At 33.6% G+C, this 25,491-nt stretch overlaps 3 protein-coding genes across 11 annotated transcripts; 1 reads left to right on the top strand and 2 right to left on the bottom strand.

Moving 5' to 3' along the window:
- Positions 1–438: 438 nt before the first annotated feature.
- On the top strand, positions 439–2,913 carry LOC108215891 (probable choline kinase 3). Of its 2 annotated transcripts, none has more exons than XM_017388502.2 (8): positions 439–603; positions 870–1,239; positions 1,481–1,602; positions 1,700–1,895; positions 1,989–2,106; positions 2,235–2,282; positions 2,370–2,470; positions 2,566–2,913. In XM_017388502.2, the coding sequence occupies exons 2-8, from the start codon at positions 892–894 to the stop codon at positions 2,704–2,706; spliced, it is 1,074 nt and encodes a 357-aa protein (XP_017243991.2). In that variant the 5' UTR covers positions 439–603; positions 870–891; the 3' UTR covers positions 2,707–2,913. The 2 variants fall into 2 exon arrangements, with proteins under 2 accessions (XP_017243991.2, XP_063948518.1); XM_064092448.1 differs by having other exon boundaries at positions 527–680.
- Positions 2,914–5,636: 2,723 nt separating this feature from the next.
- Positions 5,637–10,780, bottom strand: LOC108219511 (uncharacterized). Of its 2 annotated transcripts, XM_017392993.2 has the most exons (10): positions 10,449–10,780; positions 10,298–10,359; positions 9,386–9,505; positions 9,145–9,244; positions 8,143–8,223; positions 7,781–7,830; positions 7,509–7,659; positions 7,375–7,431; positions 6,313–6,434; positions 5,637–6,230 (listed from the first exon to the last, which is right to left on the bottom strand). In XM_017392993.2, the coding sequence occupies exons 1-10, from the start codon at positions 10,614–10,616 to the stop codon at positions 6,023–6,025; spliced, it is 1,119 nt and encodes a 372-aa protein (XP_017248482.1). In that variant the 5' UTR covers positions 10,617–10,780; the 3' UTR covers positions 5,637–6,022. The 2 variants fall into 2 exon arrangements, with proteins under 2 accessions (XP_017248482.1, XP_017248483.1); XM_017392994.2 differs by lacking the exon at positions 10,449–10,780 and having other exon boundaries at positions 10,298–10,374.
- Positions 10,781–11,746: 966 nt separating this feature from the next.
- On the bottom strand, positions 11,747–24,205 carry LOC108218910 (type IV inositol polyphosphate 5-phosphatase 3). Of its 7 annotated transcripts, XM_017392077.2 has the most exons (13): positions 24,029–24,205; positions 22,874–22,970; positions 18,129–18,195; positions 17,777–17,900; positions 17,617–17,688; positions 16,953–17,025; positions 16,726–16,830; positions 15,612–16,491; positions 14,541–14,725; positions 14,309–14,417; positions 13,676–13,818; positions 12,734–12,959; positions 11,747–12,134 (listed from the first exon to the last, which is right to left on the bottom strand). In XM_017392077.2, exons 2-12 carry the CDS (start codon positions 22,897–22,899, stop codon positions 12,761–12,763), a joined length of 1,983 nt encoding a protein of 660 aa, XP_017247566.1. In that variant the 5' UTR covers positions 22,900–22,970; positions 24,029–24,205; the 3' UTR covers positions 11,747–12,134; positions 12,734–12,760. The 7 variants fall into 7 exon arrangements, with proteins under 7 accessions (XP_017247566.1, XP_017247565.1, XP_017247561.1 ...); XM_017392074.2 differs by lacking the exon at positions 11,747–12,134 and having other exon boundaries at positions 12,740–12,959; positions 17,777–17,957; positions 24,029–24,165; XM_017392075.2 differs by lacking the exon at positions 11,747–12,134 and having other exon boundaries at positions 12,740–12,959; positions 17,777–17,948; positions 24,029–24,165.
- Between the last annotated feature and the right edge of the window lie 1,286 nt (positions 24,206–25,491).

Here is a 25,491-nt window from a genome sequence, read left to right as displayed (position 1 = left end):
CACTAATTTCCATAGCCTCATTTTTGGATTTTATAGCTTACAATTACAAATATAATTCCCTCTTTTTTATTTATTTTAAATAAAAATATAATATATGCCTTGGCAAAAAATATAGAATATTAATTTTATAAATGAAAAAAATACAGTACCTCACGGAAAATCGGTAAATAACAACAAAGTACAATCTACAGAGTTACAGTTCCATCCCAACTGTCGGCATCCAGGATTCCAAATTTACGCGGTACAATTTCAACCGCAATTTTATCATTCCTACGTGTAACACTATGATTGGCTGTTACATTTCACGCGCTTCAATGCACACGCAAGATTGCACAATTTTCAACGTCTTATTATAGTATCTGACTCTGGACTTTGATTCTGTACGTATTTTTAGACATTAACTAAGCCAATGTAAAGCAGATTCTTGGTTTTTATGTTCTGTTTCTTTTATTTTGTTTATTACAAAAAACTGAAAATAGTCTATATATACCACCTTCTATCTTTGACTTTAGAGTCATTATTTCATAAGGGTCGGTTGATCATTACTTCATTTCTTGTTTTTCTTAGCTCTGCTCTATTCTTGGATCATTCTTCTTTTTCTTGGTGAGTGCTTTCAGTTCTTGATGTTTGTATGAGTCTTGATTTGGATATTATCGTTTGATTTGTTTTTGCGAAATTTGGTAAGTTGTTTGTTTTCGAACTTGATTTCGTATTTCTCGAAAAAGTGATTCGACTAATGAGATTTTGTATGATACTTATGAGATCGATATCGATAAATTTCCATGTGTCTTTTCTCGAAACTATGAAAGTATTTGAGTTGTCAGTCTGTTTTCGATTTTAAGCTGAAGCTTTTTCTTTCTTGTGTTAAGGTATAGCGAATTTTGGAAAGAAATGGCAGTTAAGACAAACGGATTCACAGAGAGTAGTCTACCCGATGAATTGTTGAAGTTATTGTTCGCATTGGCTTTAAAGTGGGGCGATTTGATCGATCTTGATACGATAAAAGTGATTCATTTGAGTGGTGCTATGACTAATGAGGTTTATCGGATAAGTTGGCCTGCAAAGACTCCAGGTGTCTGCAGAACTGTTCTGGTTCGGATTTATGGTGAAGGTGTTGATGTTTTCTTTGACAGAGATGAGGAAATTAGAACTTTCGAGTGTCTGTCAAAGCACGGACAAGGTCCTCGCCTTCTTGGACAGTTCCCACAAGGGCGAGTTGAAGAGTTCATTCATGCCAAGGTACATACTATTCGAATCTTAACAAAAACTTCAAGATGCAGCAATTAGTAAGATACTGTATGCTATAATTGAACTAAGATGCAGTAATGTGATAATTCTAATTTAGTTCATAGAAGTAGAAGAGACGCAAGTATTAATTGTCATGATTCCGGAATAAAAGTGATTGCTCTGCAAAAGTATTGAAATTATCTGAATTTATCTAAATGAGGTTTTTCTCACCATCTTGTTTTTGCACTTTCAGACTCTATCAGCTAGTGATCTTCGTGATCCTGAAACGTCGTCTCTGATAGCAACTAAGTTGAGGGAATTTCACCAACTTGATATGCCTGGTTCTAAAGATGTGATACTTTGGGACAGATTGAGGTATAAATAGATATAGTAGCAACTAGCAAGAGATAATTCTTTTACACTTCTTATGCTAAAAGACAGCACAGAACTAACTCTGTCATGTTTCTGTCAGAAACTGGCTTATCAAGGCCATAGATCACTGTTCCGATGAACAAGCTAAGGAGTTTCACCTGGATATTCTTGAACACGAGATTAACACACTGGAGAAAGACTTGTCACAGGACTACCAGGAGATTGCCTTTTGTCACAATGATTTGCAATATGGAAACATTATGATTGATGAGAAGACAAAATCAGTTACTATTATTGTAAGTTCTTTTCTTGATCTAGAAATGTAATGAATTCTTTTTCTGATTTATTTATATGTCTACTGAAGTTTAAGAGTAATTGTCTGTTTACAGGATTACGAGTATGCCAGTTACAATCCTGTTGCCTATGACCTTGCAAATCACTTCTGTGAAATGGCAGCAAACTATCACTCTGAGAAACCACATATTCTAGACTATGGCATATATCCAGGTATGAATATGTCTAAGTGATACGCAGATTTATGATCCTGAAGGCTTCCTACTTTTTGTACGAAAACCTAAAGCAAGAAGGTCTATTTAAGCGAAGTTGCTCTAACTTCTTTAATGTTTGTTGTTTAGGCCTGGAGGAACGTGAAAGATTTGTTCGTTCGTATCTTGGTTCAGATGGTTAGTCATTTGTATTAAGTGCTATGTTCTTTAGGGGTCTGTTTTTTGTCTGAACATGCTTGATGATATCTACTTGTATGTACATAGGCGACCTACTGGATGACAGTGAAGTGCAGAGGTTCGTCGATGATATAGAGAAGTACACTCTAGCAAACCATCTGTTCTGGGGCTTATGGGGGATAATTTCGGTATGCATTGCATTGCATTTCTACATGTAGCTATCGTCGTAAACAGGGAAGAACAGAACATCTGATATAGGGTTTATTCTGTTTCTGTTGTGCAGGCGCACGTGAACCATATTGACTTTGATTACATGGAGTACGCGAGGCAGAGGTTTGCTCAATACTGGTTGAGGAAGCCCCAGCTTATGGCCACTAAGAGCATCTCTTGCGAAGTTGTAAATGGTTTTTCGCAACCAACTTGAGCGAGCTATCATCACTTATGTATGGAATAATGCAAAAGAATTGAGCTCAATGTAATGTGAACATGTCATCGACATTACACTGGTCTTGATTTCCAGGTTGCATAGTCTGAAAATGTTGTAGTTGTTTAGTAAGCAAGTGTTGTTGCCTTGGTCAGCTGATCTCTTGTTCAATATTCAAATAAATATAAAAGTTTGGTTTGCAAGTCTTATGTTGATGTCATGTATTGAAAATTTATGGCCTTAGCCCTGGAGAGACGTGTATGGACCATTCAGAAAGAAGTTGGAGTTCCATTTATTAATAACATAATACAAGGTTTTCACATTGTTAAAAGCAAATAGTCTAAGCAATTACCAACAGTACAAGAAATTAGACGGTGTTCTAAATGTAGAAAGGTGTTCATATGAACCAAACCAGACAATTTTCTATGCAGAAAGGGTGTTCATATGAACCAAACCAACTCTGTTGGTCAGCAAGTCGGACAGAGAAGTAAGAACCAGACAGTTTGACTTATGACTTAACATAATTTTGGCTTTATTAATGACTTGTGAGTTATATATATTATAATAATGAAAATAAAAATTATTGATGTGTAAAATTTATATCTACCGCAAGTGCACGGTGCCTGTTGTAAACAGAGACTAGCAAGTACGGGTCGAATCCACAGGGAGACAAGTTTCAAGAATCTTAATCCGATTATCACAAATTGTTTCACAAGACAAACGAATATTTAAGATTTTTTTACTAACTAAATAATGCAATATAAAGATGATTTAAATCAATTAACTAAAGTCTAGGACAATTCAGGTTCACCATGCTTACACCAAAACTAGCTGTTCATATAATAATTCAACAAGTCATGTAATTAGAGCAATTGTTAATCTCTCTCAAGCATTAACACTCTCAGGAATCCATTGATGCTCTCGCACTCAATTTCAATCCCGCTAATCTTATGTGTGCCTCTAGTAAGTACATCTCTCGATCTTGTACTCCTATTTGCATACAATCAATCTATGATATTGGCCAATTACACAGATCAAACATCAAGACATATAGACTAGAATTACACGTTACCCATTAAACCACTAATGAAAATAAAGCATTATAATGGTGCAAACATGGCTCCCCTTCCGTCCTAGAATGGAATTACTCACACATAGTAGCGAAAGTAAAAGCAACAAGAATAGTGAAGAGAGCCATATAAAACATTAACAAATAAACAAGAGATGATCAAGAAATACCTCAAAACTTCTATTAATGGAGAAAATAATGTCTAGAACAACGTATGAAGAGAAGAGAAGAAAAACCTAACCCTCTGTAAAAGTAGCGTATCTAAAAAAATGTCTATTCTAATGGTAATCTTTTTATAATAAAATCTGATCCTATTTCTATAATAAAAGTCTTTCTAATATTTTAAATCATTATACAAAATAGAATTCCAAAACCAACAAGGATTCTCTCTCAAAATTCGCAGCTTTCTTTTCTGCTCTGTTTTCGGGCTTTTCCTGTTGGACTTTGCTTACTGGACCACTTCTAAATAAAAGGAAATTCCAAGAGCTTCGCGTGGGCTGTAAGATCGTCCAAATCCGACATCCAGAACTCAAGTTATGGGCCAAACAGTGCAGAAATCGGGTAGAACCCAATTAATCCGAATTTTAATAGAAATTAGCTCCAAAATAGCTAATTTATCTCCAAATCCTTCTCAACTTGGAATTCTTTATTTCCTACAATAAAACATTAAAATATATTAAATAAATATCCAAATCAGTGCAAAATATAATTAAATATGAGAATAAAATCATATAGAATATATATAAAAATATATTCTATCAATTATATATGAATAATTTATGACTTATGGGTAATTTTATCAATTTTTTTTAAAAAAAGTTGAGTCACTGCAGGAAAAAGTATATCAAACAAACTTACGGGGGTGTATTCGATTGGGATTTTGAGGGGTGTATTGGATTGGGATTTTAAAGCATTTTTTTGCATTCATGAAATCCGAGGGTATTCGATTGGGATTGTTTGAAATCCATTAAAATCTTGAGGTATTCAATTGGGATTTTAAACTATGCTACAAAATCTAGTGGTATTCAATTGAGATTTTAAATTATGATTTAAAATCCGATGGTATTCAATTGGGATTGTTTAAAATCCATTAAAATCTGATGGTATTCAAATGCTGATGGATTTTTTTTCATTACATAAAATGATGGATTTTGTGGCATTCTTCAGTGTATTTTAAGTTTTTTGAAATCCCACCATATTCAATGGGATTTTGAAGCATTGTACCTAAATCCTATCAACTCTGCGACATTTGATCAAGAATCCGCAAAAAATCAAAATCCCATACAATCCATTAAAATCCATAGACTAAAAACAATGCAATAATGTCAGTTTCCGTCTTATTACACATACAAATATTTATCGGTAGATCTTATCGGCTATCATGCAACTCATAAGAAGAGTCAAGCGTAAGCATACCTTATCCATCATCATAACTCATTACAATAGAAAGGTTAATTTCCGAATAGGGTGCTCGTATCTGTCAAGAAAAGGAAAAAGATCTACTATTCAAAGGAGAATAAGAACATAACAAAACAATGTATCTCTAAACTTTCTTCTATGATTTGTATAATACTTTAGAGAATAATATTCCATTCCGATGGTCGAAAAAGAAGCCGAGAAGAATTTGAAAAAGAGAAGTCATAATTATATGTTACCTTGTGAGAAAAGCTCAAGCATCAACTTCTTTATGTTGATTTTTTATGGCACTATGAAGGGCTTAGCTATAGTCTCCTTGCTAGTAAGTGGAAGGATAAGGGATTTGCCAGCACTTATATATACACACAAAATCTTGACTCCCCTTTATTCTCCAAAAACGTCTATAAACCTCGTGTAGTGTTCAACAGAACATAACTAAAAATCATTAAAGCATCGTAACAATATCTACTGATTATACATAATTTTATAGTAGTTTACACATTTCAGAAAAGGTCTAGGGGTGCAAAGAAATGCCCAACACACAGACAATGACACGCACCCACTTTGTTCCCGTGAAGCAAGGGAATGAGGTCGATATCATTAGGCAAAGAGACCTTTGGTAAAAATAACACTTTCAGTTGGCAACCGGAAAAACGGGTGTTTTTCCTTCGATCACAGAAGGCTAGGCACCTATATTACAAAGCTTGTACTTAATTAATAATTTTGAGCTTAATTTTGAATACTATAGACCTTGCACACCTTGAACATCAAGTTGGCAAAGATAATGCAAGCACAGTACCCGCACTGTAATGTATGATCAGGTGTTTACATTCATGATGAAATACCGGACATGGAACGAAGTTCTTCAAGCATGGAGTCTATTGCAGAATGGGAGCCTGTAACTGTGGATAATAGATGTTTTGGTGCTTCAGCTCTATCAAAATAGAATGCTCCAGGCACCAACTTTTCTTTAGGCTGTAAAGCTAGCCAGATAACAGTGTCTGCTCCTTCCTCCCTTGTTCTTAATTTTCCTTCAAATCTGGAATTAAACTTGCATGTTAATAACTCATTTTGGTTTTCCCTTGAATTCAGATGAGGAAGTAATAAAGAAAAGTCATTACGATTTAGCGAAACCCGGCAAACTTTTGGCCACTCCAGGGGTCTCTGCCCAACCAGGGTGCATTGAATAAAATCCAATCCCCTTCTGGCCATACATTTCAGACCATTTTTCAGTCAATGCTACCTGAAACAGCAATGAACTAACGATTAATTAACTATGATAGAATTTTCAATTGACATAGTACCATTAATCAAAAAATTACGTCCCAAATCACATATTTATTGTAAGAAGGTATAACATGTGGCGCTTCCGTCTAAAGGAGCATAGGTATTGAAAATTATCACTACAGTTTTATATATTACTGAACGCAATAAATCATTTTACCCTGCTAATTTATTTTGGAAAAGTGCCACTTTAGCAAAGAATAGTTTCTCAATATCACCTCATTATAGTATGTCAATATGGAACCCTGATTAAGGATTTCATTGTGATGAAGCAAAATCATTAACTAGAAGCATTTATGTCACATTTTTTGTATGTGGTGTGAGAAGTGATAAAAAGTACAAACAAAACTAGTAGTGAAAGGAAGAACAAAGGACATGAGAGTAGGTGATTGAAGAATATGATAGAGTATAATTTTTAACATAAGATTTGAGAAGGATAGGAGTGCAAGAAAGGAATGAATATTTATTTGTAAGGTGGAACGAAGGTATTTAGTTTATTTTTGAAACCATATGAAAAACAAAGAATGAAGTTTGCATTAATGTTGTTTTGGTCCTGAAATATGGATCTTGTGGAGCATTGAGTTTATGCAAAAACTGTCACCAATAAATAACATTAGCTGACACTACGTATATTGTAATAAAGCTTGCTGCATAATTCAGGATGGGCTTGGCCCTTGTTTATTTTACAGCCTATCGTATATTAAGCAAATATAGATAAAGAGAGCAACGATTTGAACATAAATATTGTTGAATCTTTGTTCCAACTTTTTTCAATATTGGTGCTATGAATATTGGCACTAAAAGGTAAGAAGAATACAACTACACAATTAAGAACACCCTATAATACTTAACCCTTATACCCTCAAACTTTGAGTAAAGTATAAATACTCGTCAAATACCTGAACCCGTTTATTTCTAGAATACTGTTCCGTCCCAGTAAATTTGCCGTCATTAAACTGTATCAAGCGAACTGATTAGGTTTCAATCAGTAGTATATGCAAGATAGATAATAGATAACTCACAGCTCCTTCACCTGCATATCATTGGTCAGGGGTACAGCATACATTCCTCCGGAAGAGACTGTAATAACACGAGAATCTGGTGCAGCCTTTTCCAAAAGGGGCAACAATGATTCTGTCATGGTATAGGTGCCAAGAACATTTACAGCAAAGTTCAGTTCGTATCTGATTTTATAGAAAACAAACAAGTACAAGAAACATAATTAATCATCACCTCAATCAAGACTAAGTAGGTTAATTAACTTAGAAGTACAAATCTGTTCCTATATAGTAGTCTAAGAGTTACCCTTCTGAAGTTGTGGTACGGTTATGCTCTAGTACACCAGCATTATTGACCTGAGTAATAAAGCAGAGTCAGGAAATTAAGAGAATACTGCAGAAATATAACCCAGAGTCAATTTCTGAAGCAGAAAAAAGAATATTAAGGAGGTTAAGTAAAGACTAATAAACGGTGTATATGTGTGTGGGTAGATGTATGGGAGGTATATCGACAAGGTGTACAGCTTACTTCGCAGTAGAGCTTAAACATCCTACTTAACTATATAATACACAAATAGTAAAAACCAATTAGATTAGACATCACTTTTAGGTTTTAATAAGACCAAGTATGATTTTATTTTAGGGAAATAGTAGTGGGAAAGAAATTACCAGCACATGAACAGGAATATCTTTCTCAGACAATCTGGAACCAAGTGCCTTGATGTCCCTGAGAGAAGAAAGATCACACACCTGCAGGTTACATAAAGTAAGCAGACAAGAAGGATTGAAAAACTTTTAGCTGCACCAACGTAATCATAGGTAGATGTGAATCTACCTGAGCAAGGGGTCACAGTCTCCACTCTCCAGTCAGGGCAAGGGTGGCAAATGGTACTTTAGCTGGGAAGTTTATGTATTTTATTTCGTTGTACTGAGTGGATTATACGGGTATCCTAAAATTTATTAATTTGATCTATAATAAGAATAACTTCTCTTAAATTAGGTTTGGGTTTAAGCCATTTGGATTAAAACCTCATAGAATTACTTTAACCAGTGAAGTCTGGCCTTGCTGCTCGTATTAAATTGTGACCCTTACTGTTGTACAATCTTTATGTTTTCTTCACATCTACTTTATACAAGTTGCTGGTATGCATCACGTAGTACTAATAGATATGTTTCGGATTAGGCTGTAGATAAGAAAAACTAGATTACTAATGAGTATTACTCTGGTCACAGAGTGGACATGGTCGAGTTGGTCAAAGGCGCTGCGTGGATTCAAATCCAACTCTCGACATCGATTTTTGTTGCTATTTGCAAATAAAAAATAAAAAAAAATCCAACCATATGAATTGACTCACCATCCCTCCACACAATGTTGAGACACTGTAAACGTTGCCTCTTGCTCACATCCCAAAATTGTTAATTTGATTTCGCACAAGCATATGTCTATATGAACACCAATCCACAAGATTGTCTATATATATGATATGTCATGTAAAAGATGTAATATACTGCAAATTTATGGATAGGATACTTGGATTTATCTGAAATAACTGTTATGTGAATTCTATGGAACAAATTTATGTTATTTCTAATACTAGCTTATAGAGAGCTTCCTTTGTAGAGTTTCATCTAGCAACACAAATATACTGAAAAGTTCAGAGAACCAATTACCTCTAAGTAAACATTTTTGTTCCCGGTTGCTAACTGAATTTCAGAAAGAGCAGCTTCTCCCCTTTCCTTACTACGGCAAACCATGTAGACAGTAGCTCCACTGGAGTAGTAATATAAGAATATACAATTATTAAACAAATGTATAAACTAATAATGACTGCAGCACATCACTGAGAAAGCATTGCCAATATGATCTAGATACAGGAAAATGAGATGAAAAATTGAAATTTGAATTTAAGACCGTGAAGCAAGGCCCTCAGCAGTTGCATAACCAATGCCTGAATTTGCTCCTGTGACTATGCAATTTTTTCCTTCTATTTTAATTTGCATGTCTTCTGCTTTGAACTTCTTTGAGTGTTCCCTGTAACAAAAATAAACCAGATATAAGAAAATTATAAAGGCACAAATTTATAAACGCCCGGTAAAACTTTAGAGAGTAAAACAACACAATTACTAAAGAATAAGAGACGGGCACTTTTTACTGCCAATTGTACACGAGTATAACTTCTAGTTCTAGACCTATGTTATATCCACGCAACTTGTCTACAAGAGCTAATTCAAATGTTTTGGCCATTTAAATGCACAGTGTAATCAAGAATAAGAGACGGGAACTTTTTACTACCAATTGTACACGAGTATAACTTCTAGTTCTAGACCTATGTTATATCCGCGCAACTTATCTACAAGAGCTAATTCAAATGTTTTGGCCATTTAAATGCAAGTGTAATCAAGCGGATTGTGCACATCATCTACAATCTATAGCAAACCTGATCGTAAACGCACCCCACAAATCAAATAATATATGATTAATCGAATCTAATGTGGGCGGGGGTGCAGTGATCATTTCCGGTACTAGTACATCAGCAATAGCATTACAATAAACAGTTCTACATGTCTGTGTATAAACACATACAGATACGAAAAATAAACATAAATTACCAGATACAACTTCACAACGAGAAAAATTATATTAACAACTTTCTTCCTATTTAATGTTAAAATTTGTACGCAAGGTATTTATATGAAAACTAAAACTAAACCAAATTACCAAACAAATCAGTGTAATTCACACATAAAACAAAAATATTAATTAATGTGTACGTGAGCAAACCCAAACGCTAAAAAAAAGAATAGCATACATGTAAAAACTTACAAAAAGCTAGACTTGGTGAAGTTGAGATACCCATATAAGCCAAAAGCTGTTGATCTCCAAGTCTGCAAATGAAACATAGTACATATTACACAATTAGAGAGAGAGAGAGAGAGAGAGGAGGGAGGGAGGGAGGGGGAGAGAGAGAGAGAACCTTGAGAAGGAACATGGTGAGAGGAATGAGGGAGAGAGTAATGGTGAATTGAAGTGTAGTTGGGGTTTGATGTTTTGTAATTGCACTACCGGTAGGGGTACTAGTAGTGCTTCGGGGAAGTAGGTGCAGAGTCAACTGTTTTGCTATTTTATAAGCCAGCTCTATCATCACTTTCAGATCCGATGCGGACTAAACTATTACATGACCAGGACGACTTTCTACGAAATCCATTTTTCATACCTCATCGTCTTCTACATGGGCCAGTTTGATTTTTACTTCTTTCTGATAATAAAAATTAAGGGTTTGTTGGGGGTGTGCGAGACATGCTGAGACTAACATTTACTCCTCAGTTTTTTACTAACATACTCCCTTTGTCCTTTTTGGAAAAAAAACGCATCTTAAAAAAATGTTAGTTGGTAATCATGTTTTCATACATATCCCTAATAAATGTAATGAATTAGATAGAGTAGTGTATATATATGCGCTAGTCAAACATCGGAAGTTGTTACTTTTTGAAAAAACATACAAAAAGTTGCTTTGAAAAGAGAAGTGGACAAGTAATTTGGGACAATTTTTTTTTTCAAAGTGGACATGTAAAAGGGGACGGAGGGAGTATGACATATGACATTTGACTTTTTGACACACATTTTTAAATATTTTGATTGAGTAGTTAAAAATATTATTTTTTAATTTTTTTCTGAATAAAAATATGTAATCAAAATTTTAATTCACAAAAAAAATCAATTAAAAAAATAATTTTTACTATCTGATCAAATTACCCAAAGTTACGTGCTCAAGTCAAAAGTGACATATAAAAAAAACAGAAGTATAAAATTGGAGGATTTTAATTAGTGTGATTGTTGTAAATACAGGGTCCATCAATATTAAAAAACGTAAGCCAACATAAATATAAATTAGTGTGTGGCCACGGGCACACCACATGGTCACACTATAGAAAAACTGTAAAAATAAATATATTTTTTATGTATTTACATTTTACAAAATAAAGAGATGTCCTGACATAATTACACTTTAGTACATAATTAATTTTCATGAATGTACAATTCGAGGCCGAATAATTTTAATTATCAAGATTATATCACAATAATTCATTTATTAAGATAAAAATACATCAATTTATTACACGCATTTTCCATAATATTAGACAAGTACTGTATATAAATCAATGATTCAGTACAAAAAACCTGTACCACTAGAAAACGAGTTGAACAAGTCCAGTCAGATTTTCAGCACAGATATCAGCTCATTTATAACCACATTTGACTTGCACGCCGAAATTATTTAAAAGATGGTAACTGTTACCAATCAAAGAAAATGGCAACCTTTGCATTCAATTCAGAGAGGTCCAAGTATATACATGATTGAATTGACAAAACGATACATCCAGACTCGTTGAAAACATGTAGCAAGAGATTATTTCACTACCGAAAACTTCTATACCGGTGACTCCTATACAATAAATCTAACTTTCTCTGCCTGAAAATGAAAAAGGGTGAGAAAGATGAACCAAGAACCTTTACATGGTAATCGCAAACCTACAACCTAAAAAGAAATAATTAGAGCACAAGACACGCTTTGGAACTTCGGCGACTATTGTGACAAGTTTTATGAGCCTTTTCATATAGTAGCTTCACATATGGCAAACAACGGTCCTATTATACACACCTGCATGAAAAAGGAATTTGCAATTAGAAAATAATACAGAATGAAAAATCCACTTGGCTAATAAATAATATAATTGACACTTGAATGCAATAGGAAGAATAGTATAAGAAAACTAGCGTTTCTGATCTGCAGTCAGACGAATTTTTTTAAAACATTAGTATATGTTTCTACTACACTAAATCATGAAGTACTTGTATGTTCCACTGCAGCCATACATATATGTTATAATTTAGGTGATAACAAAAAAACTCTTCGTTCTGCAGAATGTTGTAGCTGCAATTTTATATAATTTAACAGCACTTTTTGTTTATAATTTTATAATTGTTATTATTTTCCTGAAAACTTGTTTTCAAAACCCTAGTCACTTAATTTCTCAACTATATTTGTGACACAAAATCAGCACAACCAGAAATTTATTTTGGTCAGGAGCTGCTTCCTATTGTACCCTTACTCTTTAATCATTATTTAACTCTTAGGTTCTTATTTATAAGTGATCCTACATGGAGTGTTACTTTTTATCTATATATCTATTACACTTATATAGTTATATGTCTATTATAAAAGCATAATTGCAACTTCAATCAAGACAGATTACTGACCTCTCCCAATGTTAGCCGACCATCAAGTCATATGTTGGAAACAACTTGGCAATCTTCAATTTCTGCATCAGTGAATGTTAGGGCCCTTTGTAACTTCTTCGAAGAGAACACCTCAACCTCTACCATATATGTCGCAGACACAGGTCGATGATCAGACATCATGAGCTCGGTCCTCTTATAGCTCATAAGTTTTATCCCCTTCCCATATGAAAGAATTCGATCACACCTGAATAACAAGACATAGATTCATAACTAGTCGGTGCCAAAAAAATCAGATTTAGGTTCATGCATACTTTTTTCTAGATAGTTTAGTTTTAGCTTTTATCATGTGTGTTAATATCATTCAGCAACATGGGGCACTGTTTTAAAAGGTTGTTTGTGCAAGGTTTAGGCTTGACTACTGGCCAGGCTTTTAGTGAAATACTAAGTAATCAGGTTCATCATACAAAGTGATGCACACTTGTTTAGCTGGCCCACAAAATCCATTTTCCATAAATTAAATAATTAAGAACTTGCTTGAATTCCCCCTCCCCCATATGCAATGTGAAACTTTAGTTTATAAAGAAACTTCTTACAAATGATGAAACAATGACAATATTCTCATATCATCACAATAAACATGGAAGTTAATATGAAAGAGGTACTGACAAATACAAAGCTTTATTACTGTATGAAGAAATTACTTAATAGTTCGTCATTTTTTTAAAAGGATGACTTGAAATATTTCTAATTTAAGTGTCTGGGTACCCCATAGAGAGATGAAAGGAAAGAGGCTGGAATATTGGATTCCTTATTTTGTGTACAAATGGTAATCCATGCATCCTTTTGAGGAACTAACAACTAACAAGTTAGTCAATCAAGTCCATACAACAAATACAATGGAACTAAATAATATGTGTGCAGTGTAGAAGCAAATTCCAGGGCAAGCAAGATCTAACGTACCATGCAGGAGTGCGCCTCCCAACTTTTGGATCTTCTCCGTAATACTTCTCTGAGTTCACCTCATACTTATATGTTGGTGGAAAATTTAAAGTACCTTCAGACCATCCATCAAATGCGCGGCCTTTTCTAAGCTCTCGAATAAGCTATCACATGCAATAGAAAAATTCCATAAATGGCAACTCAAACTGTACGTGATAGCTTAATACAAAAGCAGTTGCATAATGATGACAATATGAATTTGTGTGTGTGACAACATAAACCCATATTCAAGCATTTTAATTCATAGTATACAAAACTATGCATCCTAGTATACAAACAACTGCCTGATATCAACTGTAAGGGTTAACTATTATTTCACAACAGATTTAAGTTTTTCGAAAGAAAATAAAATTCATTGGAGTTTATCATAATTGCAGAGGCAGGGCATGCCACATTTAGGATTACAGTAATTTCAGGAAAGTGGTAAAAGAATTTAGTCTATAAAGTGGTCATTACAAATGTATTGAATTGACAGTAAGAAAACAGAAACAACCAGAAAGGATGCTTCTCGTTTTAGTATAGATAACGCCTATGGAAATCCATTTTTCTTCAAAGTCTGCTTAAATAAATTTAAAAAGGGGAATGTTAAACTACCTGATCACACTCGAGTAACTTGGACCAGTCCCTTTTGGAGATTAGCTGCCGTGTTGTATCATAAGACAAGCTTATACGGTAATTAAGATCACCCAGCCATATTATTCGTCTGCAGAGTAAGATATCATTAACTTTTAATTTCTATATAAGTAATCAAAAAAGAATTATGAAATTTTGCTGTAGAAAGATCACAATGATCCAACAGGAATCTATAACTGGATTATGTACTTACTCATGATCATGGATGGTTTTTGGAAGTCTAATGTTCGAGAAAGAATTAAAATGAGTTCTTCGATGTATTTCATGCACATCAGCATTTCTTTTAATTGCCTCTGCTTCTTTTTCGCCTGATGTCAGGTGAGTACATATGAAACAAAAAAGAGTCTGGAATATAGACATGCTGACTGATATTGATCCCTGAAAAATATATAGAAACTTTGCCATGAGAAATAAATAAGACGACACGCATGAACAGCAACAGTCAGTGGCAACCTCAACATATATGCTGAGGGGAGAGCCAAAAGTGAAAAAGCAAAAAAGTGACAAAATTGATACTTTGTGCTTTACTCTAATTGTTATTTTTGTGTTTTCTCTGTAAAATAGTTATTTTACAAGTGGCCTGATCAGCAGATAACCTCCATTTTATCATATTTTATGCTATTTCTTACAAAAAATTTAATGAAGTGATATATAGTGTGATTTAAGTGGTTTAAATGAGCTCCCGTTGAGAATGGTAATTCAAGTGAGACATTTGAATGCAAGGAGCGGTCACTTTATAAACACCCTTTTTCCTTCCATTGGTGATAAGACACCAGAGGCATCGATGGCACCTGCTTGTTTGAGCAGGCATACTTCCAAAAGAATAACCCAAGTGTTTTCCTAAAGGGTACATGGTGGTATATGCTTGCTCCTAAGTAGGTCCCCACAGCAACGCTTAATAATATTATATGGACAGGCAGATATGGTTTTTAATAAAAATAAAATAGATTTAACTAGAGCGATTCATGGAAAAAGACAGTAAAATATCATGCAACACAGAAATCCACAACCTCTATAGTCCCAACTAGAAATCTGCGTACAAGTTTATAAGCTCACACAAGCTACGAGGGGAAATAAGTAACAAGGACTGCACTCAGTGACCCTTTACTATTGCATAATCAACAACTCTTGCTAACATGAATTTTAAATAGAGAATCACGAGTATAAGATATAACAAGAAAAGCACGAATGGAAGGATATATTGTCACACTAACTCTAGTCCTAATTGAGATACAAGCCAAAAAGAGAATAAAATTATACTAACCTTGTTGCCAATGTAGCCCATAACACCAACACCAACAGTAGAAACATTGACATTTTGGATATGCCTTCGCAAGCTTCTGCGAACCCATATGGTAAGAAAAAGGCCAACCATTTGCTTACTTACTATCCTTACATATTGGGATCTTCTCTTCCGGTTTATGAGGGATTCAAGGTCAATTTCCGCAAGTGAAGCAAGCTCTGGTTGCACTCTATGATCAACATTTATAGATGACTTAAAAGAGTTGGATGTCTTAAAAGACTTGGAGGATTTAAATGACTTAAATGATCTAACTGAATCAGGTCTCTCAGGCACACACTGAGCTAAAAGATCTAGTGGAGGCTCTGGCCAGCTCAAGCCCATCCTTTCAGTCCCACTGATTGTTCTCGCTAATCTACGATTGAGTAAAGGTACCGATGCTTCTGCATTGAACTCAGAATCTTCTGTCCGGAAACAATTCAATCTGTCCAACTTTTTTGAAGAAGAAAACTGTCGTTGTAACTTCTGTTCAAGTGATATACCTGAGCTGGTATCAGAAGCAGGGAAAGAAGCATCACTACTGCGGAACCATGTTAGACCCTCAACTGGTCCATCACTAACTTCATCAATATTTGGTTCTTCATTTAATGGATATATTTCCTCCTCACCATCACCATCCCCGTCGCTATCAGTCTCAAGTAATATTTCATTTTCTATGTCTGGAGCATCAGCAGATGGCTTGAATCTTGAAGGAGAAGGAGGATCACTGTAACACTTATACTTAGGCTTCCCACTTTGTATCTTTTCAAGCGTTTCACGTATAATGTTTTCCCATTTTGGAACAGGGCGATTATCTTCAGCGCCGAAGATATTGCCAGCATTTAATGGTATAATCTCCTGAAAACTGTAACCACACATAGCTTATCTCAGTCAGTAAGTCGTTGGATATTCACAGATGTATATTTTAGTCACAAGAAAGTGCTCCTAAGTAATAATAGAGAAGAAAAGAAGATATTAAAGGAAAAGAGAATGAAGCAATGAATTATATGGGTTGAGGACTGAATAAGATGCATCTGAGTTTACTTGAAGTTCACCTTCCTTGAAACATATATTGCAATTAAATTCACAATACACTTACCCAATTACATACATATCAGCAGGGTCACTGATATTAAGCCAGTCTTCAATTTCCAGGTGGTCTGGTGGAAGTTTTCCTCCGACATTCCATGTGCCGGCACGTATTCTAATAACATAAGTTATAGCACAGACAAAAAGTATCAGTATAAAAAATTTAGGTGTGTTACATGATGGCCATATTACTACCAATTGCTTTAGGTGATCTATATCAAGGGAGAGGCAGCATACTTGATTTCCTTTGCATTTATATATTGAGCCCTGAATGTCTCTGACTTTCGTCTTCTTGATCTAGGAAGAGCCCCTGTAGGCTCAAAAATAAATAAATTAAAGCTAATTAACAAGATCATGAATAAACTCATACTTGTGATATCATACTTATTGCAACAATATCTCAGTAAAAAAAGGATAACAAAGTTTTCAGAAATACTTAGAAACATATTCCATTGAGCCCTTGAACCTGGTAACCAAAAGACATTGATTCTAAAAATATCCTCAGATATGTTCCCATATTCCACAAACTCAATTAATCAAAGTACCTAAATCTCACAATCTTAAACTAAAGTACTAAACTAAGCAAAGGCAAAGTTTATGGATACACATCCCTCTTAAGATCCAGTTCTTGTCAAATATGCAGGTTCTCAAGTCGGGTTCCAGTAAATTAATGTAAAAATAAGAAACAATTAGATTCATTTCCAGCTAATTTATTAAGACAGGTTGGCCTGTTTCAAGGAAAATACGCTGGAAGACAAGTCAAAGTAGCAAGACATTACATGGAAATACAAATACTTAAATAAATTGTTCCGGACATCTTTAAAATACATTGAATACCAGAACAGATCAAGAAATATTAAGCAATTAAAGAAAAAAAATACTTTGAGCAAACAGACATTACCATTGTGATCAAGTTTAACATCATTCCCTTGATCATCTTTATACCGGGATTCCGTGGGCCATTCACAAAATTCTGCAAATATTAGGAGAAAATTCTGAGTTATATCAGCTATTAATTTTGAAATTAAATTAACAAGACAGAGTAATGGATTGGCACGGACCTTCGGTGTCGAATTCAGTGTCAGTGGTGTCATCATCTTCATCGTCCTCGGTATCAGCGCTGTAATCGGAGTCCTTGGCACTTATATTGAGCCATTTGCGCATAACGATCTTAGGCCAGAAGAGCTGCAGGCAGGAGCAACCCAAACAACACACTATTTCAGCCCAACTTCTCTGCCAGTTCTAGTCATGTCATGAATCTAACAGTACATTTAGCAAAAAAAAAAAAAAAAAAAAAAAAAATGAATCTAACAGTAACATGTACTACATATTCTAACTAATTGAGAGAGTGAGAGAGGGGGAGAGCGAGAGAGAGGGAGAGGGGGAGAGAGAGAGAGAGAGAGAGAGAGCTACCTCGTGTTGTTGGGCGGAGCGATTGAGCTTCATTTTGCGAGGATTGGAGGGAGGGTAATGAGCAACTCTGGTGGTAGAAAAGGTATGAATATAACACTGATTCCGTAAGCACATAAATCTCTCTGTGTGTGTGATTTGATGAAAAGAGGTTTATAAATGGGGAAGGAAGGATGCGTAGAAGAAGGAACCACAAATAACTGAATCTGGCGCGTCTACATATGACCGCCGTTTATTTCCATTATTATTATATTTTCATTTATTTCAAATATAATGTGTTGGCCTAACTTTAATTTTTCCTCTCCCTATAATGTCCGGATATAAAATGTGGATAGTGTCACATAAAGTGTGATTATTTCTAAATTAATGATTGAATATATACTTGTTTTATAATGGACTACTAGACGTAGAGAAATAGAGACAGATGTATCCGTTGAAGCCACCTAAATCGCTACATGTGCGTAGTTGTGAAAAATGGCGACAATAATTTATTAAAAAAAAATTCGATAATGGAGTAACGTAAATTATGTCGCAGGCAGAAACGCTAGATACGATGTACTGTTGCCTGTTGGTATTAAGATATAAAGTGGTTTACAAAAGTCTAAAAAGTTGTCAACAACAACATGGATAGAAAGTTAGATGAGATTGCCGTTTGATGCACTAGAAAATAGAAATACAGGAGGGTCGGTGTTCTCCTTGGTCAATAATAAGAAATTACATGCATATAAAATGTGTATGATGCATTTATTTTTTGTTTATAGGAAAACATGTATGTTGAGCATATATATTTGAAATATTTGTGAACGAGAATTTCTTCGAAAATTCAGAAGATATGCGAAGCAAGTGTGTGTGACTTTGTGCGGTAGCAAACTCACAGTTGTATCCATCATAGAAACTTTGATACTTTACATGTTCATTTTAATTTTTAAATGCTCAAATTGATTAACTTTTGACTAAACATTACTACAAATTTTTAGCTAAGCATCTTCATCCAACTTCAAAGATATTGGGCAAAATTTAAGAGGAGAACGACATACGCTAATAAACACTTATAATTTTCGGTTAATTAAAATTATATTTAAGAGATGTTTTGGATTGAATGTAATAAATATATAATCAACAAGTATGATAGTCTATTTTTTTTGTTAGATAAGTTTTAGATTATTTATACTGAGTCATGTTTCTCTCCGAACATTTAATCCAAGAATCTTTAAAACCCTTAGTTTTATTTCTAATATTAATTACGGTTCTATAATAGAACTACACATGAAAAAATTTATTGTGTTTATATATTATATTTTTAAATCATTTTTGAACACGTATAATGATGCAAAAAAATATGTATTTAGATTTATATCCTGAAAATCTATTTAAAATTTGAGATTTTGCAGCAGAATGTTAATGATTCTAAAATTATATTTTAAGGATGGGTTCTCACTTGAGCACGACCCATAATTATTATCCGAAATATACCGGTTAATTATGTCACCTTGACCTGTGCATACGTTCCAAATGATTAAATATCTAGTGCTCGTTTGATAATGAGAACTTATTTCTAACGTAATTTGAATTTATTATGAAAATTGTAATAAATGAAAAGTTGATATTTGTGTTTGGCTAATATATAATTTTTTAAATTTTTACAGGAAATACAAGTAACTAAGGGGAAGATGAGTAAGTAATTTACCATGTTTTGTGAGTATTCACACTTCTATGAAAATTATATTTTCTTTCTTTTTGTCAAACAAATGGCTTTAATTTTATATTTTTTCCAAAAATTTCAATATTTAAGTGTCAACCAAATAAGGTGACCTCAAAATGTTAAATGTAAATTAAGATGGCAAACGCTAAATATGATAGGTCTTTCTAGTCTGTACCCATGTGCACAGACTAACAATCACTTTTTGTTGAGATGAAGAGCTTTTACTAGTCATGTTTTTTGTGCATTTACATGGGTCATGATTATTAATGAGGTCTGACCAATAAAAACCCTCTAGCTCAATAAAAAGAGATTGTTAATGGGCAAAATCCGAAATATGATTATCGAGAAAAATTAAGTTTGGAGGCAAGAGTCCAGAGAAGCGAGGAATCTTTCCTTTCCTGGACAAGACATAAGCAAATTCGAGGAAGATTCCACCTTTATGCCCACTTGTAATAACCCAGCTGCGATAATGTTTACCGGTAGTATTATCCACTACTAGCATAGCGGTATATAGTGGTACTGGTAAGAAAGCGGATTGGTTGACCAAACGCAGTCACGCCAACCTCGTATACTACTACTACTTCTAACTTCTAAGTTATAACATCCCACCCGATTCTATTTTCTTCTTTTTAACGGAAGATTCTCCTTTATCTATCTCTTGTTAATTAGAGAATTTAGTGGCCATTACCTACCCTTAGAATCTAACTATAAACAATTACACAACTCTAATTATTCTATGTGCTTTGTTCGATCTCTGAAATTTATACATACTTACTCCCTCCATCACAAAATACATTTGTTTTAAAATATTTGTCCATCTGCTTTCAAAGAGATTGTTTGAATGTTTTTTTCTAAACATCCTTGAAATTTGATCCTATACTATACTAAAATTATGTAAATTATGTTATCTGATCCTATACTAAAATTGAGATTAGAGGAAGGGTTTAATATAAATGGAAAGGGGTCAGAAAATCTAGTATAGACAAATGTGAGAACTCATAAAAAAAAAACCGCAAGTGGCGCCCAACCTAACGCGTAAACAAAAGGGTGGTCCAGAGGATGATTGAGCTGTTTAGTGTTGTTGTGAAAACAATGAGCCACCTTCTGGACCGATCGACACCGCCATCTCGTGATGGTTACAGCTCATATAATAAATGAAGGAAATCACCAAATATAGAGAACAGGTCAACACCATCGGGGACTACAATATACTACTTACGACTCTCTCATGCACCTGTACGGCGAGGTGTAGAGCCAAGATATGGTCCAAGCTAAAAACATTTTCCTGATAGTTATATGTATGGGTGACAATCGTTTCGTATACTTTCGTTTCGTGTATTTTCATGTTTCGTGTACTCGAAGGTAAAACCTGTATCCGTCCGTTATCAATTTCGTGTACCTAATTTCAAACCCGTATCCGTTTCGAATCGTTTCGTGTATATTTCGTGCACTTTTCGTGTATATTATATATAAGAATATTAATATATTTTTTAATCAAAATATGGATTTAATATATATTTTCCTTTATAAATTTATTAAATGTGAATGATATATATTATACTTGTATACAATTCTTTATAAATTTGTTAATGTATCTACAATATATATCCACACATACATATAAATATATACTTTATACTCAATTATATATTTAATATATCATTACATATATATATAATAAATATAATATACAAATATTTCGTGTACTTTCGTGGATTTCGTGTACCCCAAATGAAAACCCATATCTGACACGAAATTTATCGTGTAATTTCGTGTACTTTCGTGTTTCGTGTATCGAAAATCAAAACCTGTATCCATTTTTTTCATGTCGTTTCGTTTCGTGTTAGCGTGTTACGTGTCAAATTGTCAGGCCTAGTTATATGTGGTGGCCTTGTGGCCTGTATTTCATGAGCAATTTTTTCCTAATCTGAACGCTCCTTTAATAGATAGGACTGATTTATCACTTTTGAGTCGGTTATGAAAAAACAACTGTACACAGATTTGACGTTTTAACTACCCAGAACTCGATATCAATCATCAGTAACTTGTTCTTCTTTAGTTTCATGCGCAATACGAATATCGCTAAATCCATTGTTTATTCTTCCGGCTTATAACTTGCTCCCTCAGTCCCATTTAATTGTATACGTAAACTGTTCGACACGCATTTCAATACTCTTATAAAACATAGTTCTGTAACTTATTTTTGAGATTTTCTTTTTCTGAATAAAAATATAACATCTAAACTTTAATTCAGAAAAAGAAAATTTTAAAAATAAATTACACAACTACGTTTTATAGGAGCATTAAAGTCCGTGCCGCGTCCCCGTCCCTCAATGTATACTACTCTGGGGGACGGAGGGAATATAAGTTACTCCTTCTGTCCCACCATATTCTTTACAGTTGTCTTTTTTGGACGTGTCATTCATTTCTTTACATTACAAAACTTTCCTAAAATAGTTATTGGGTCCCACCACTTTCTCACTTTTCATTCCTTTTCACACTACTTTTATTCCACCATCTCTTTTTTATATATTAAAAATCAATGGATCCCACCACTTCACCCACTTTTCACTCTTTTTTCCACTACTTTATACATATCTCTTAACCTCTGTGCCCAAACCCAATTTAAACAATTGGGTGGGACGGAGGGAGTATAAGTTATATTCGTACAAGAAAATTTTAATTTCTTTCATTTATTTATATCTATTTTTGAAATTTAATTTTTATGAAAAATATATAGAACAGTTTCCAAATATAATTTATAACATATTTCTATTATATTAATAATTTTTATATTTAATAGGTCATAAATATCCAGAAAATTATATATAAACGTTTAAATGAAGAATTACTTTTCACTTATAAATAATAAATTTTTATTTAACAGGCCCCGTTGACATATGAACAATGATATGGGTGGGAAATTCAGGTACATGCTTAGAGCATTTACACATGTACTACCAAATTATGCTAATTAACAAAATAGCTGATTAGCAGAATAACCAATTTGGATTAATAAAGGATGCTCAAGTAGTGGAGCACTTACCTTGAGTTTGAACCCGTCTTCATCATGCTGTATTAGCCAAGTCCACAGCCTAGCTTCTTATATCTTATTTATCTTTATCTTCTGAAGATACGGCAACCTGAAACAACAGTGGGCTTAATCCGGTGATTAAATCAGTATATTTATTACTGGTAAACACAAGTCATTTTCTCGGGGTCATTTTCAGTTATAAGCAATTACGCTATTGGTCAAGTTAAATTATTACTGTGGACAAACTTTTAATTTTCTAATATTATCTGTAACGTGATGTATAACATAATCCAAATATAAAATCTTATCTAATATTTCTTACTAGATTAGAGGTCTCATGAACTTTAATTTCTCAGCGGTGGCATGTTACTTACTTTGTATAAGAATACCGTATAAATTAAGCTAGGTTACTTTGTCTGTAGTGGATATATAGTTTTAATTTTAGCAGAGAGAACACGGAAAATACTCTTTTTCAGTAACATTTATCCTAGAAGAATATAATATTAGAAATATAAAAAGTCTATAAAATAATTGTCACATGAATTATTGTCTTTATATTCATTATATATTGACTTGTGAGATAAATCAACTGAGATCATGCTGCAGAGGAACCTCGTTTTTAGTTTTCTTCTAACATATATAATACATTATAAATAAGTGTAAATAAGTACGTGCGAGGAGCAGAATAGTTGAAGATGAATCGTGGAGCAAGATATGCAATTGTTTAATACCGTATATTGGTATTTTTAACATTAAATCTAATTAATTATACTGGAAAAAGGTTAAAGCAATATTTTAAAGTTGTCACTGTAAAAAGAGCAAACAATTCCAGCAGTTACAATCAGCAGAAAAAAAATTGGAAATATGTAGTTTGATCTGTCTAAATGAGTTAATTAACCAAATATAGTAAGAACTTCAAACGAGAGACAGAGGGAGGGAGATCATATGAAGTAGGGAGGGAGAGAGTAGATCAAGTAGTAACAGAGAGAGAGAGAGAGAGAGAGAGTAGAACAAGTAGTAACAGACAGACAGAGAGAGAGAGAGAGAGAGAGAGTAGAACAAGTAGTGACAGGGAGGGAGGGGGAGCGAGAGAGAGAAAGATAGAGGGGGAGAGAGAGACTCTGCACACTTGCTTCGAAAGATTGAGAGAGAAAAGAGAGTGTGTACCTTTTCTCTGCACACTTTCTTTGCTTTGCAGGATCTGTGACTAAGCTCTATGTTGTTTCTATGTTCCCAGAGCAAATGAAGACACTCTTGTTTTCTCCTCTTTATGAAGTTGTGAATGTCAAACCTAAATATATAGCATGTTTTACTCCTACTTTTAGGCTTTAGCCAGCTTCGTCTCTCCACCGGTTCTCATTACATCTAAAATAAATATAAACTAAAGCAAATATTTTTTATTATTTGTGAAAGGAAATTTTACTAATATAAAATTACGCAACCAGAACCAATTATTCGCAACCAATACTCGCAAAAATTTAAAAAATACAGTGCAAATCTTCTTATGCATGTTATTTATTTTTCTATAGAAACTTTACAGGGGTATACTGACTCTATTTATGCGTGGCATTTAAACTTATATGTGCAAATTTATGTTTGTTTGATAATAAAATATTCTTTAATCAATGCACTATCAATTCAAGAAAAAGAAAAAGCACTTGAAATTATTAAAAAGTCACTTAAATAACATCTACTTTTCAAAACCACCAATATTATAGCGATAACAGACAACAGCATTCCACACGAGTTATCTGTAGTGCTCACGAGTTAGTTTAAAAATACTTAAAAGTAGAAAAGAAAACAACCCATTTAACAGTTTGTTTGGTGTAATTTAGCAGCGAATAAAAGAGTCCTTAATTAGCTATACACAAGCAACGCCTCCATGCTTCATTTATGCATTATCCCCAAACTTTGCCCAACTTTTACGCATCTTGTAACTAACATAACCTAAATTGTTACGACGAATTCAGTAGTAATTACTTTTACTATAATCGTTTTTTGCGTTTTTGTGGCGACCATATCTAGGAAGCTGGAAGTAGTGAATGAATCTGAAATTTCAAACGGATCATAGTGTGCTATCATCGTTTATATATAACAATACAATATTTGAGTTAGGTGTTTGTAAAAGATTTTGTTATATGGACATACATTTGGTGAATACGGGCGTCAATTCTTAGCATTGTTTATTCTCGTCCGTAAAAAATTAGAAATTTTACACCATCTCCAGCGGATTAGTTGAGATGATTGAAAAATATATAGTATGCAAATCTGGTTAAACAATGATGAGCTTCAATGGTAATAATTATATTTAATTATTACTTTTAAAAAATAGTTTTTTATTATCATTTAAGATTCTTATAAATAAAATAATTTTATTATCTGAATATGCTAACAAATGATGTGTAATCACATTATATATCTTTAAAGATCCAATAATTATAGTCGACATGAGGTGGCTAAAATTATAGATAATGAAAATTTTTTATTGTATTTTTTTAATCTAATTTTATATTTTTTATTTTTAAAATATAAGTGCTCTTAGAATTTAATTGGACCATAAGAATTCGGTTGGACCGGATATTTAACTAATTCGCTTTTATATTTAAGAGACTTAATGTTAACATATTCTA

This window comes from Daucus carota, chromosome 4 (genome assembly GCF_001625215.2).
Source record: "Daucus carota subsp. sativus chromosome 4, DH1 v3.0, whole genome shotgun sequence".
Taxonomy (NCBI): Eukaryota; Viridiplantae; Streptophyta; class Magnoliopsida; order Apiales; family Apiaceae; genus Daucus; species Daucus carota.
This window is presented reverse-complemented; position numbering and strand designations above follow the sequence as displayed.

Bases quoted from the DNA above. Each gene is read 5' to 3' on its own strand.
- LOC108215891 (XM_017388502.2), top strand. From the start codon at position 892: ATGGCAGTTAAGACAAACGGATTCACAGAGAGTAGTCTACCCGATGAA. The intron at 1,240-1,480 runs GTACATACTATT...TTGCACTTTCAG, and splicing joins AAGAGTTCATTCATGCCAAG to ACTCTATCAGCTAGTGATCT. The intron at 1,896-1,988 runs GTAAGTTCTTTT...GTCTGTTTACAG, and splicing joins CAAAATCAGTTACTATTATT to GATTACGAGTATGCCAGTTA.
- LOC108219511 (XM_017392993.2), bottom strand. From the start codon at position 10,616: ATGATAGAGCTGGCTTATAAAATAGCAAAACAGTTGACTCTGCACCTA. The intron at 9,506-10,297 runs GTAAGTTTTTAC...TTTTTGTTACAG, and splicing joins TTCACCAAGTCTAGCTTTTT to GGAACACTCAAAGAAGTTCA. The intron at 6,435-7,374 runs GTATTTGACGAG...TTGCTGTTTCAG, and splicing joins CTAGAAATAAACGGGTTCAG to GTAGCATTGACTGAAAAATG.
- LOC108218910 (XM_017392072.2), bottom strand. From the start codon at position 18,242: ATGTGCTTACGGAATCAGTGTTATATTCATACCTTTTCTACCACCAGA. The intron at 16,492-16,725 runs GTAAGTGTATTG...GTGTGGTTACAG, and splicing joins GCTGATATGTATGTAATTGG to TTTTCAGGAGATTATACCAT. The intron at 12,960-13,675 runs GTACGTTAGATC...CTTGTTATTCAG, and splicing joins GGGAGGCGCACTCCTGCATG to GTGTGATCGAATTCTTTCAT.